Genomic DNA, 13,806 nt, shown 5'->3' with positions numbered 1-13,806 from the left:
CCAGAACAGTGTGTGCGTCCGGCCAGAGTCGCTTTCTCGGCTAACAAGGACTTCTTTCGGTTAGTTATGAATAGTGAGGTGGCGCTGGGATATGCTATCCAGATTCCCCTTCAGGACTGAGCCTCTCATGTCCACAGCTCACAGCTGAGTCCCTCTGCAGGAATTCCCTCTGTCCCTCTGTGGAGGGAAGCTGCCTCCCCATGCGACGCCACCTCTCTGGGGACAGCCCCTGTGCACTGGGACCTTCCAGGGCTTGGCCTCTTGCCTCACTTTGACACAGCTCTGAAGGACCACCCTCCCAGGCAGAGGCCTCTGCACAGCTGCGTCACAGATGGACCTCTCTCTGCCCACCCCACCCAGGCTGCTTCCTGAGGCTGCTTCCCCAGAAGCCTGTGCACAAAGCTGGGAGTCTCAGAACCTGTTTCCTAGGAAACCTGACCTACAACATACACTTCGTCTATATTCTAAGGCGCTATTATGATGACTAGTCCCCATTTTATGAGTGTCATCAATTTTATGGCGATCACAAAACTCCCATAACTAAGTGAATTTTCCCATTGACATTTGCCACGCTATGTGATATGTGGCTTATTTTTCAAAGGGAAGTAGTTTGAATGACCCCAAAATAGGGCAAATGCCCTGAGGGATTGGTATTAGTCACCGGTTCTGTATTATACTTCCCGATCATTTCCAAAAGAACAGAGGAAGATGGCAGCCGATCCATCCTCTCCGGCCATTCTCTCAGGGTCACATTGTGACGGGGGAGACTCGATTTGTTTCCTGGGGCCGCCGTAACAAATTACCACAAACTTGGTGGCTTAAAACAACACAGATTTATCTTCTCGCTGTCCTGGAGGCCAGAAGTCTGCGCTGCAGGTGCTGCCGGGCTGGCTCCTGCAGGAGGGCCTGGGGGGGATTTGTCCCTCGCTTCTCTCCCAGCTTCCCGCGCTGTCCACACACCTTGGCATTTCTTGGCTTGCGGATGCATTGCTGCGGTCTCTGCTCCTGTGTCCACATGGAGCTTTCTCCTGCATGTCCCCTCTGTAGGACACAAGGGCCACCCTCATCCAGTTTGACGTGATCTCAACCCATTGCATCTGCAGATGCCCTGTTTCCAAACACAGCTGCACTGTGGGAGGGCATGAACTTCCAGGGGCTACTGTTCAACCCACACCAGAGACCAAGTGAGGAAACAACCAGATTTGTCCCCTTGTTGGCACTTTGATTTGTGCTGTGTGTCTCCTTTATCCTACCGTCCTTTTTATTTTTTTAAATATATTTTTATTGATTTCAGAGAGGAAGGGGGAGGGAGAGAGAGATAGAAACATCAATCATAAGAGAGAATCACTAATTGGCTGCCTCCTCTACACCCCACACTGGGGATCCAGCCTGCAGCCTGGGCCGGAAACAAACCTGGGATCCTTTAGTCCGCAGGCTGACACTCTATCCATTGAGCCAAACCAGCTAGGGCTCTACCGTCCTTTTTTGAGACAACACAGTGAGCCAGATGTGTGCAGCAGGCCACACCCATTGATCAGAGGCTCCTCCAAGGCCTCAATGATTCCATGATTAGTAGGAGGCAGAGGGAGTCGGGAAAGCAGCCTGAGGAAAAACCAGGGGAAGGACCATTACACAGACTCTGGCGGTTAACTTTTAGTCAGCCTGCAAAAGGACGTTTGGGGAAGAATCGGTTTGGAGGAATATTTTACTCACTTTTACATACTTCACTTTCTTTTTTTAATATATTTTTATTGATTTGGGAGAAGAAATGAGAGGGATAGAGAGATAGGAACATCAATGATGAGAGAGAATCATTGATTGGCTGCCTCCTGCTCACCCCCTACTGGGGATCGAGCCTGAAACCCAGGCATGTGCTCTGACCTGGAATTGAACCCTGACCTCCTGGTTCATAGGCCGATGTTCAACCACTGAGCCATGCCGGTGGGCATCCTTCACTTCCTAAAGCAAGCTCTGAGTAGGTGGTTGAGTTAACACAACCAAATCATTTGAGGAAAGGGCCAAAGGAAATGCAGGTAGGTTTAGTTTGGTCACAGGGGAGCCCGCATGTCTCAGGACATGGGTGGGGCCCCAAGTCTGCCCTCTGGATTCCAGTGAGTCTGGGAAAGCCTGTGGGATGGCTGCATGAGGTCCCGTGGTCCTGCTAAAAGCATCCTCTGCCAACTGTCCTCTTTCCTCTTATTTTCCCCCTCTTCATTCTCTTGATTATAAAATTAAGGAAATTTTAATCTAGTCAATACTAGTGAGTGAGGTACTGGGAAAACAGTCTTCCCAGCTACACAGGGAAACGAAATAGCACACTTAGGAACCTTTTCTAAGTATATCCATCTATAAGATAGTTTTCTTTTCGCTGTAGAAGCAGAAAGTTTTCAGTAGAATATTTATCTTTTCTAATGGATTTTCATCCTGCACCTTCCACCACTTGTATCCATCAGCTTCATCTTCTCTACAGACTTGACCTTGGTTCCAACCTGCATGCAAAGACACTGGAATACTGGCCCCATACATTGGAACCAAGTCCCGGGGAATGAAAGATAGGAAAAGATCAGGACATTAAACCTCTCTTACTGCCCTGCCACTAATCACCAAACTAAGGGGAAGAGAAAGGTAAAGTGAAACCAGATAAAGTGGCTGATATGTAATTGGTTTTGATGCCTACTTCTTGTCAGGGACTATGTTCAATGCCTTATCCCTATATTATTCTTTATGATCCTCAGGTAACCTTGCCAGGTTGGTGTTATAAACTCTATTTCCTATATGAAGAAGGTGAGACATGGGAAAGCTAAATAATTTGCCCAAGACCCCATCAGATTTGAACCCAAATCTGCTTCACATTCAGTAAAGTCATTTGAACATGATGAAATATTTCTAGACTTTATAATAAGAATGCTCCCGCCGTAACTGGTTTGGCTCTGTGGATGGAGCGTTGGCCTGCGGACTGAAGGGTCCCAGGTTCGATTCTGGTCAAGGGCATGTGCCTTGGTTGTGGGCACATCCCTGGTGGGGGGGGGGGGGGTGCAGGAGGCAGCTGATCGATGTTTCTCTCTCATCAATGTTTCTAACTCTCTATCCCTCTCCCTTCCTCTCTGTAAAAAATCAGTAAAATATATTCAAAAAAAAAAAAAAAAGAATACTCCCAAACACGGTTGTCAAAAATTCTTAATATTGGAAAGGCTACTGTGCCTACAAACTTAAAGGGACATAAGAGGACTATTATGAACAGTCAAGAAGATGTCTGTGGGCCCTTGCAGGTTTGGGATTGGAGCATCATTCTTTGCACTGAAAGGTTGCTGGTTTGATTCCTTGTCAGGTTGGGGGTTCGATCCCCGTCCAGGTGCATGTAGGAGGTGGCCCATCAATTGATGTTTCTCTCTCACATCCACGCTTCTCTCTCTCTCTCTCTCTTTTTCTCTTACTCTTTCTTTCTCCTCTCTCTAAAATCAGTTTTTAATAATCCTATATAATAAAAGGCTAAGATGCAAATTGTCCCCTCGACCAGGAGTTGGACCAGAAGTTCAACCCGGAGCTCAACCAGGGTGCAGGGTCGGCTGGCCAACTGCCTGTGGCCCCTCCCCCTGGCTAGCCCAACCCGATTGGCCCAGATCATGGAGGGCCAGCCAGACAAATTCGTGCACCGGGCCTCTAGGAAATAAATAAAAAAGATGTCTGTGTCCCGTGGAGGTGGTGATGGAGAAATCAGGCAGTCCTTTGGGTGATGCTGACAGGTCACACAACAGAGATAGCAACAGGGCAGAGATATGGGGAGGATGAGAAAAGCCCTTGAGAGGAAGGTGGCTTCAGCCTTTGCGTCGTTGATGGGTTTTACAGAAATGCCCTTGTGTTATCTACTGGCGGGTGCAAATCTTTAAGTTGTTTTTATATAAAAAGATAAACATGCAGAAAGCAAGCTGGCATTGGTGACTTAAGAGAAACAAGAAAAGAAAAAAGAAAAGAAATCCCTAGCACTGCAGCTGTAATATTCAAACATACATTTACAACTCCATGTATCTTCAGCATACTGTGAAAACTGATATTCACAGTGGTGATAGTGGGACATTAAGGCAGTGTTAAATTATGTTTAATATGTCTGGTTAAGAAGCAGAGAAATTGATATTTAAGAGAATTCACATTAATCTTAAAATATCCTCCCATTGCAACATCTTAGCTCTTATAGGGTTAATGTTCTGCCTTCTGGGAAAACTCTGTTGTCCTGAGTGACTCAATCTCTGAGAGATCCAGGCAGGTTTCAGTGCATCGTACAGAATTTCATACATATGTTTGTCACAAGTCGAATCAGCTCTTTCATTCAGCGCTTGTCCATGCTTTTATGACTTGTAACAGGCTGTGATTGGTATAATAATGTTAGGAGAAAGTCATTTACTGTGCTGGCTCTCTTAACATTTGATTCCTCATTAAGAATATTGCCATATCTGCACTTTTATTCTTTCTGCTGACGGTCACTTTTTACAGTGCTCCTTGATTTAGTTTTATGATTGAAGTTTCAGAAATAAATGTTTTAATTTAATGTTCGCTCGGTGTAACAGCTTTGACCAACAGTTTAATAATGAAAGAGCACCGAGTTCCTGGTAGAGAAAGGTTGGCTGGTGTGCCTCTGGGGTGATTTGCTCAGGGCCCACTGTGCTCTGCACTCCTCAGGTTCTGTCTGAGCATCTGAGCAACTGAGCATGCCTTTCTCACAGGTAGTTTTAGTCCCAGCAATGGCCAGGAAGAGTGCAAAGGACCTGAGGAGGGACCTGGGTTTCCTGGAGGGCCCCAGTCTGCCCCTGTGGCCTCTTCTCATCCCTGCCTACTGAGCACTTCCTAGTCTCTGTCCACAACGAACTTTCAGCAAGTTTCCCAATAGCCATGTGCCTTCACAGCTCCTCGTTCATGCTTTCCCTCCTGCCAGAAATCTCCATTCTTCCTCATTCTCCTGGTGAACTCCCAGGCATCCCCTGCAAAGTAAAGCCCTTCCCCAGGAGAGCTACTGGGACCTCCTCTGCCCCCTCCACTCCCAGCCCCATGGCAATCGCATCCCTGAGCACATTTAGCTGTGACTTCCTCACAGTTGCAGTCAGATTGCGCTGAAGGAAGCTGCACCAGGGCAGGCACTGTGCCCTGGGAGCACTCCACCCCCTTCGCCAGCAGGAGGCCTGGCTCATTTACCTTTCAAATGGAATTGATCTATCAGCTGCATTGCTAAGGTCACATTTTGCATTAATGACATATAATAATGTATTTTGGAATGGACCAGCCTTGGGAAGAAATTCCAAGATCTTGATTTTCTACCTTTTCTGCTTGCGTATATATTTCTCTGCTATACATTGAGCTTCTGTTTAAACCTTTTTGCCACAACATTTAGAGATTTATCTTGTGTACAAGTTGGAAAAGAAAAAAACAAATACCCATGTATGCATGAGTTAGGTGCCGGGAACGCTTACTCTGCGTGGTACATGGTACTCACAGTCAGGTCAGACCCCTGACAGAGGCAGGGAACAGGAAAGGGGAAATGGGCAGATACTCAGAGGGAGTGGTGATGGGGCACATGTGGGGAGTTTAGCATTGAGAGCATTTCCCCCACCTTGTAAGCCTCCAATACAATTCTCTCCTGGAAGCTGAATTTCTTAATTAATGCATTTCAAACCATTAACAGAGATTTTAAAATTGGTCCCTGACCTCAAATAGCTTACTTTTGAGTTGCGTATATTCTTCAGATGGAAAAACAGCTCTAAAGCAAAGGGAATTGGACAAAGTAGCATATTGGTGATAGCTGACAAGTATTGTATGTCATACTTTATATATATAAATATATACTCTTTAAAAGATTTGATACAATATGAAAATTAAGTTTACAATTGGACTACCTTTGGAATCTCAGAAACAGCATATATTTCTATGAACTCCTTTAATCCTCATAACAACACCACGTACGTGGAAGGTATGGTTGGTTGTGTTTTGCCGATGAGAAACCTGAGACACGGAGAGGTTAGGATTTGCCCAGGGTCACACTCGGATGGATGAGAGAGCAGACCTTGAACCAGGCAGTGGTTGCTTGAGGTTGTTCTGTTAACTAGTACATTGCACTTCCTCCCAGAAGTCACGGGAGGAAAAAGGAGCTGCTCCTAATGATTGAGGTGGAGTAGAGAGAGGAGGCCCTGGAGTGGCCCAGGATGCCCGGAAGGCTTCTTGCGGACAGAGAGTGAGTGCCTGGCCTGACCTTGCAGAAATGGGGGGTGTTGGCAGGTAGTCCAGGCGGAAGGGACGGCCTGAATGAGAGCATAGGACCGGGCTTACGCAATGTGGGAAGTCAGCTGACTTGGCAGGCATATTTGTCTCTCACACTTAGCAGTGTTTTTTGAGGTCAGGAAGGTGGCCCGAATTTTCAAATTAATATATAAAGTATGTATAGTGGTTCTGTTGCTTTTTGCACTCTGCTATTGAGAAAAGTACAGGTGGTTAAAAATCTAGTTATGGCAATTATTTTATAGATCATCTCTTTCAATTTTTGAAAAATGCTATTAGGAATCAACTTATAAAGATAATCTGTTCAAAGTCACCTCCTATTAACATTCAGATTTATTGGCCAACTCAGGACCAAGCATGATTATATATCTCAAAAAGACAGTCTCCTCATTTTCCAGGACTAAATACCTGTGAAAAAATAGGTAGTAAAGCTCCAGCTATCACAAGCCAGCTTCCCCGACTCAGTGCCACATAATTAAAATTGCAGCAACATCCAGTTCAACTAGACATTATACTATAGATATAAACCTTCAATGTGTGTGTGTGTGCACACACGCGTGTGTAGTGAGAGATTTTGAACAGGGATTGAGTCCGAGGCATTTCAACGAAGGAAGAAAGATCTGTTACGCCATGAAATTACGTTTACAATGGGAACCTCAGAAGCAGCACAGTGATCCTGTGAATATCATGTTTCATACCTTTTCCTTTTCCCATATGCAATACTTTATTCTCTTTGAATTTGCTTCTAACGCACTTTAACCCTGGTCTTGAGAGTGTCCATCAGCTTAATTTCTTTTGTCGATATGAATTCTTCTAGCAAGTAAAGCCAGCTCATGTATTTTTCACTTTATCGTTTCATGAAAAGCAAATAGTAAATAAGGAAAGAATATGATTTTTATTTTTTCCAAAGTCTAAACCAAAATCAGAACCTGTTTTTGAGATCTGTAATCTTGGTGATACCAATCCTAAGGAATCAACACACTTGATTAGCTGTGAGCCAAGCCATCGGGCTGACTTAATTCAATGCTCAGTAAATTAATTCCATTTTACTAATGTGACTAAAAACTAAATTTCATATCAATATAAACATTCATTAAACTGCAAATACCAAGTGGTGCAAGCTGTTGAAAAAAGGCTCATTCTTATTTATAGATGGGTTTTGATAAGAATAGCATTGAAATGTTTTAGTAGGGAAATGTTAGAGTGATTAATGTGCAGTTGTTTGCATTTTTAATATTTCACTCATATATCAGATTAGTATTTGTGCATACTGTCAGACTTTATTCTGTTCTTGTCAAAACACTTATTACTGCTGACAGGTATAACATATCCACATTAATCCTTAATTCTTTGATTCCATTTTCTAATTGCCTTTTTGGCATGCGATGGTGGCCGTTTAGTCTTATGTGATATATTTATCATATGGTATATTAATGTGCTTTAAAAATTAGATGTGTCATTTAAAGTACCTGGACAGGAAAAAAAATGACTAAGGATTGCAAGTTTCACTGTACTTAAGCAAAGTGTTAGAATATTGGTATTGCATACATTCTGAAAGCTGTCCATAAATCATAGTCATGGAATGTTCAAGGGACTTAAAAATCATCCAACCTACTTGTTCATTTTCCAGGTGGGGAAATTGACTTAGTAACACACTGAAGATCATACAACCAAATGGGGGCAGAACTGATCCTAGAACTCAGGTGTTCTGAATCCTGGTCAGAAATGGGCAGATATATGCATGTAATGCTCATAATTGATATCTTAAGTTGGTTCTTACTATTACTTGCAAGCTGAGAGAAAGAGAGAATCCTTGTCTTCTTAAGCCCGTGGTCAGCAAACTGCAGCTCGCGAGCCACATGCGGTTCTTTGGCCCCTTGAGTGTGGCTCTTCCTAAGCCTTAGGAGTACCCTAATTAAGTTAATAACAATGTACCTACCTATAGAGTTTAAGTTTAAAAAATTTGGCTCTCAAAAGAAATTTCAATCGTTGTACTGTTGATATTTGGCTCTATTAACTAATGAGTTTGCCGAACACTGTCTTAAACTATGCTTTTTAGCAGTATTGTTTAGTGGTTAAGAACCAAGATGCTAGAATCGTACAGATCTAAGATCCAGTCCTGGATCTGCCCCTCAGTACTTGTATTACCCTGACGATTTTATCTGACATCTCTGAATTTCAGTTTCTTCATCTGTTTAAAACAGAAAATGACACAATAATGCATGTAAAATACTTAGCATAGTACTTGGAACCTAGTAACTACTCAAGAGATGTTAGCTAATTTTTAGCTAATAACGTGTTAGCTAATGTTTTCAGTATTTTATTATCCCTTTAATGTGCATAATTTGGATAAAGTTGAATCATGCCTACCAGCTATCTCACCATGTGAAAAATAAATTTATTCTTTTATTCACTTACTCATTTACCAGCTGCAAAGCGCACTCTAGTAGATGCCATAGGAAAAGCAAAGAAGACTCCACCACCATACCATCCTTGGAGGAGTAGGAATCTGATAGTGACATATAACAGGGACATCAACACCTACAGTAAATGATTGGGAGACATAGGTTCACAAAAGGTAGCACATGCAACATGCTTGGGCACCTCAAACACGGAAAGTGAGAACAGAGTCGATAGAGATGAATGAGAAACTGGACCTGCCCTCAGTATGTCCCAGTGGGAAGACAGGGCCTTTACTCACGGGTCATTCGGGATAGAACATGAAGTGGTCCATAAAAGGTACAGTGAAGAACTTTAGAGGCAGTGACTAAATCCCCCAGACCAGGGAAGGCTGTCTGGATGAGTCGGCTCTCAGGGTGTGTAGCTTTAGGAAGGTGAAAGACCTGTGGGAAGGATCTCTTAGACAGTAGGGATATTATGAGTGAAGAAGGCACCTTCTGGAAACCTGGGCACAGTTGTTAAACAGTGAGCACTTACGTTGACTAAAACATGGAGCCGGTGCAGAATAAAAGATGAGGTTTGATGAGGGCGTAGACACAGGAGCCTGGCAGCCTGAAATGTCATTTTGGACTCCATTTCACAGAGATGACAAAGTGGCAGCCCTCAGCCCACGAGAGAGATTTAATGTCTTTAAAGAAAACTTTCTAGTTCTCTGTAGTCCCTATCAGTTGTGATTGTCTTATCTGTAAGTTAGTTTTCTTTCGTACTATACACAGTTACATAGTGACTCAGCATACAAGCTCAGAAGAAGACTTCATTGTTCCAAATTCTGGTTTGGTCACCTAGTAGGTCTGCACCCTCAGTTATGTAAACCTTTGTGCTTGAATTTAATCATTTGTAGAATGGGAATAGTCCCTGTGTAATGGGTAGGATTAAACCCACGTAAGCACACAGCATAGCACCAGGCAGAATGCAGGCACTTACTAAATGTTAGCTGTTACTGAGCTGCTCACCTGGGCCGGGAAGGAATTGGAGTTCGCAAGCCCTGCTTTGGAACTACTAAATGTTTTTTGAGAAAGGAAGTAACATCCTTTTTATCTTCTGAGTCCTACAGCTTCGGACTAAACCCTGCTTAGGTTGTAAGGCCTGTTCCAAGGACATCAGATAATTGTTAAGAGTTAAGTGCTCAGCTGCTGCACGTAGGGTTTTCAGTGGTGAACTCCAGTGTGATTTCTCGAAGTGAGTCGCTCACTCATACACTCCCTTTTTGAGAGAGCCAGTGGAGAAGAAAAAGCAAGTAGCCAGCTTTGCCCATTGGTCTCTTTCAAACATCCAGTGCTTCTCCTAACAGCAGTTTTCCAGGACACATCAAATGGTGGCTTCACTTAGAGAACATTGTGAATTTCAAGAAGGGCAAATCCTCAGGATTCCAGAAGCTTCTCCAGTAACTTGCTTGTCTCTAATAGCTGAAAATTGGAAAGGGGTTAACATAGAATTGTTACCCACCCAACACAAGAACTTGAAAATATGAGTGCAATCGTTTTAAAAACACCAGAGTGAACAAAACAAGTCTTGGAAAAGTGCTGCCCACTTTATAAACAATGACTGCTAATTACATAACTGTCAGTGATGTTTCCTGGCACGGCTGCACTCCAGCTCCTTTCGGTACAACAAATAAGGAGATGCCTACAAGTAAATCACAGTTGCTAAGTGCTGTGGGCAAACCCAGGCCTTATCTCTTTCAAAGGCAGCCATGGAAAATGCATGATAAATTGCACACTTCAGTAAATACGTTATGTCATTGTGGAATGATTTTGATTCATGCTTATGTATTTATCACAGAACAACTGACAAACCTCAAGGTATCAGAAGTATCATTCATGGGGTTTCGCTATTTTATGTTGCAAAATTCAAATGGCAAAAAGTATTTTTTTTCTTTTTTATTTAAAAATCTTTATTGAAAGTGGGCTTTGTCCCAGAGTCTTTGGAAATAATTCTCTTAATTATGTGAATTCCTGCCAGAAGTGTCAAAGAGCTGTGCTAGTCACTAATATTTTCAATATAATGAATAATTCATATTTTTGCTATTATCCTTTTATAAAAATTTTATAGCCCAAAATAGACAAGGTTGTAAGCCAATTTGATTTTTAAATAGAATGATAATCTCCTTTTGTATGGCTTATCAATATAAAAGACATTTCTGAGTTTTCCTGCACAATAGCTGTAGAATTAAGAGGGAGAGAGCATTCTTTTAGGAAGATTTTTACAGAAGTGACTTTTATGCAAGCATAATTCCTTTTGCTCGGTCAAGCTATTTCACCGCAGTCTTTATCTGTCACTGCATCTCAGTGTTAAGTAATTATTAACATCTAAGTGTTAAGTATTAAGTAATTAAGTCATTTTCCACCTGAAATTTACAGGTTTTTTGTTGTGTTTTTACCAATTTTTCCCTGCAGTTGGTGTTTTGGACATTAGCATTTCATGTTTCAAACCTTAGAAACAGCAGGAAGTAGCCTGACAACAGTGCCCACCCATGTGCTCTCAAATGGTTTCTTGTTTGGCTTAATCCCCTAAACCAAAAACCACTCTCAACTTTGCTTTTGCTTTTTTGTTTTATTTCGTTGTAATCCTAAAAGCCGTCTAATTTTCATAACCCACTATTTTAACATGACTGTGGATATTTTGGATACTGCCAATCATCATATTGAGAGCTTACAAACAGAACAGCAAAGAAAACCTTGCCTAATGGTAGAATTGATAGGTTATTCCCTAGGGATATTAAAAAGGACTTTAGTATTGCTAATATATCACCATCATTGGAACCTGAATTTATTTTATTTATTCTTAGTATATTTTAACCAATTGACCTTCACATATGCTTTGCATTTATTAAATTGGGATAAATTTCAATAGCCTTGAAATATGGCTCAAACAATTCATAGTATTTTTCCTTCTAGCCTTGGAATAGGACAAGCCTATTGTCTAAATATTTACATCATGGGAGAATGTCTATGTACTTATGCTGATTTTGACTTAACATTTTCAAAAGTAAATCTGTTAAAATAAATGTAAGCTTTAAAGTGTAAAACCATAAATCATGTAACTTGATACAGGTATTGCAGCATGGCTTCCAGCACTTTCTGGGAAGATTGTTATGCCCTTTCCTTCTCGCACAATGGCCACTTTCACCTTTCTATTGAAAACTCCCAAAATGGATGTGTGTGGGGATAATTTTAAAACATGAGATTTATGTTGCTGTGAAGGAGAAATTCTTTATAACCACATAAAACCATTGTCACCAGAAATTTCCGTCTAAGTTTTACATGAATGGGGACATATTTTATCTTAATGCCTCATTAAACTTTCTGGAAATGGTAGTATTCTAAAACATTCTCGGCGAATGACTACACATGTCCGTAAGTCCTCTGAAAAGTTCAGATGTCATTAGTGCAAAAAGACCAAGCATTTGTTTTAATAATTAAAGCAGTGGCATGTTTTCTTCTACTTAATGTGGCATAGTTGTTGCTTTGATATGTCACCCATATCTCACCCGCAGTTTTTTAGGGTAATGGCCAAAACCACCATTTCTATACTAAAAAGGTATCAAAACTCTGGAGACAGTGAGAAGAGCAGTAGGTCCCAGGGCGGAGCGAGGGGGTGGGATGCCTGCGGGGGGGGGGGGGGGCGGGGGGAGCACTGAGGATGTTTAGGGCAGTCAGACTCCTCTGCCTGGTGTTGTAACGGTGGATGCATGTCATACACATCTGTCCAAATCACCGAGAGTGAACCCTAATGTAAACCATGGACCCGGGTGGTTAGCGGGTGTCAGTGCAGGTTCTTCCCTTGGAACAGTACCCCTCTGGTGGGGCTGTTAATAACAGGAAGTCCATGAGTGCATGGGGGTGGTAGGTATACAGAAAGTCTCTGCACCTCCTCTCAATTCCGCTAAATTGAACCTAAAACTCCAAAAAAAAAAAGTATTAAAGAAAATAAAGCCAAAAATAGAACAAAGCAAAGAATACTTTTCAAAAATATGTACCAGTATGTAAGTCCCCACGAAAAATGTCTTTTAAATGTTAATGGCCACCACTACAAAAAATATTACTACAATGAAATAGTTAAACTATTTAAAAATTTTACATGGTGTGTCCCCAAGCACTGGGAATGCACAGTTTAGCTGACCGAAGCACAGATAGGAGAAAGGTAAAATAGCGGTATCGTGTTAATTCCACGAATTGAAAATGAGTTTTCTTTTTCAGGGGGCACCCAAACCCATAGCCATTGAACCGTGTGCTGGGAACAGAGCTGCTGTCCTGACTGTGTTTCTCTGTCTACCGCGAGGATCCTCAGGTGCCCCTCCCCCTGGGCAGTCAGGTAAGATGAATGATGAGCCGTCAGCAGTTAAGCGAAACATGTTGACTGAACAGAAACAGTTAAACAAAACTACCACACAGCACCTTTAACATGTTTACATGGTTCTAATTAGAACATGGTAAAATTTTATTTGGCTACAAACTTCTGCCCAAATATCTAGATATCTGCATTGCTGTAAATTCAGATTTTTTATTGTTTCTCTTAGAAATACATGCTGAATATGTGTCTGTTTATATATAATATACACACATATGTGTGTTCACCCCCCTCTCCAAATTTTTTGTTGTAATTGCAATGAAAAATTTCACTAGCAGGGCAAACAAGTTCTTGACCCTTTGGGACAGTTTCTTTTTTCCTTGTATGCGCGTCTTAAAAGATGCTAAATTATAAGTATGACTAGCAGTTTGTTTTATAAATATGGAACCAAATTAGTGAACCTGTTTGCATGTTGGAATGTTTTAGCAGCATCAGAGGATGATTGCTTGATGCAACCATCTCAGTATTATTGAGGTATGTTCTTGCCCAGCCCAGTGGCTCAGCTGGCGAGCATCGTCTGTGGACCGAAAGGTTGTCGGTTTGATTGCAGGTTCGGTCCCTGGTTGGGGCACGTACAGAAGGCAACTGATCCTATCAGTGATGTTTCTCTCTCACAGTAATATTCCTCTCTCCCCCTTCCTCTCTCTAGCAGGTCCCAGGTGAGGATTAAAAAAAAAGTATGTTCTTGCTGTCAGCACCATTCAGGTGGGGTTCGTGGGCCAGGGAACCCCAGGC

General features: G+C 42.1%; 1 protein-coding gene across 4 annotated transcripts in view; it reads left to right on the top strand.

Annotated features, from left to right (window-relative positions):
* The window catches only part of ATRNL1 (attractin like 1), a 453,022-nt gene that overhangs the window by 345,903 nt on the left and 93,313 nt on the right, over positions 1–13,806 (top strand). For all 4 annotated transcript variants that reach the window (XR_004972105.1, XM_036335871.1, XM_036335869.1 and 1 more), the window contains one exon: positions 12,921–13,035. Coding sequence is in view for 3 of the 4 variants with exons in the window: in XM_036335871.1 (XP_036191764.1) it covers positions 12,921–13,035 (115 nt within the window). In the remaining variant the exon portion in view is untranslated. The remainder of the gene's footprint in view (positions 1–12,920; positions 13,036–13,806) is intronic.

This window comes from Myotis myotis, unplaced genomic scaffold (assembly GCF_014108235.1).
Source record: "Myotis myotis isolate mMyoMyo1 unplaced genomic scaffold, mMyoMyo1.p scaffold_m19_p_15, whole genome shotgun sequence".
NCBI lineage: Eukaryota > Metazoa > Chordata > Mammalia > Chiroptera > Vespertilionidae > Myotis > Myotis myotis.
Note: the sequence above shows the minus strand (reverse complement) of the source record. Positions and strands in the feature narration are given on the sequence as shown.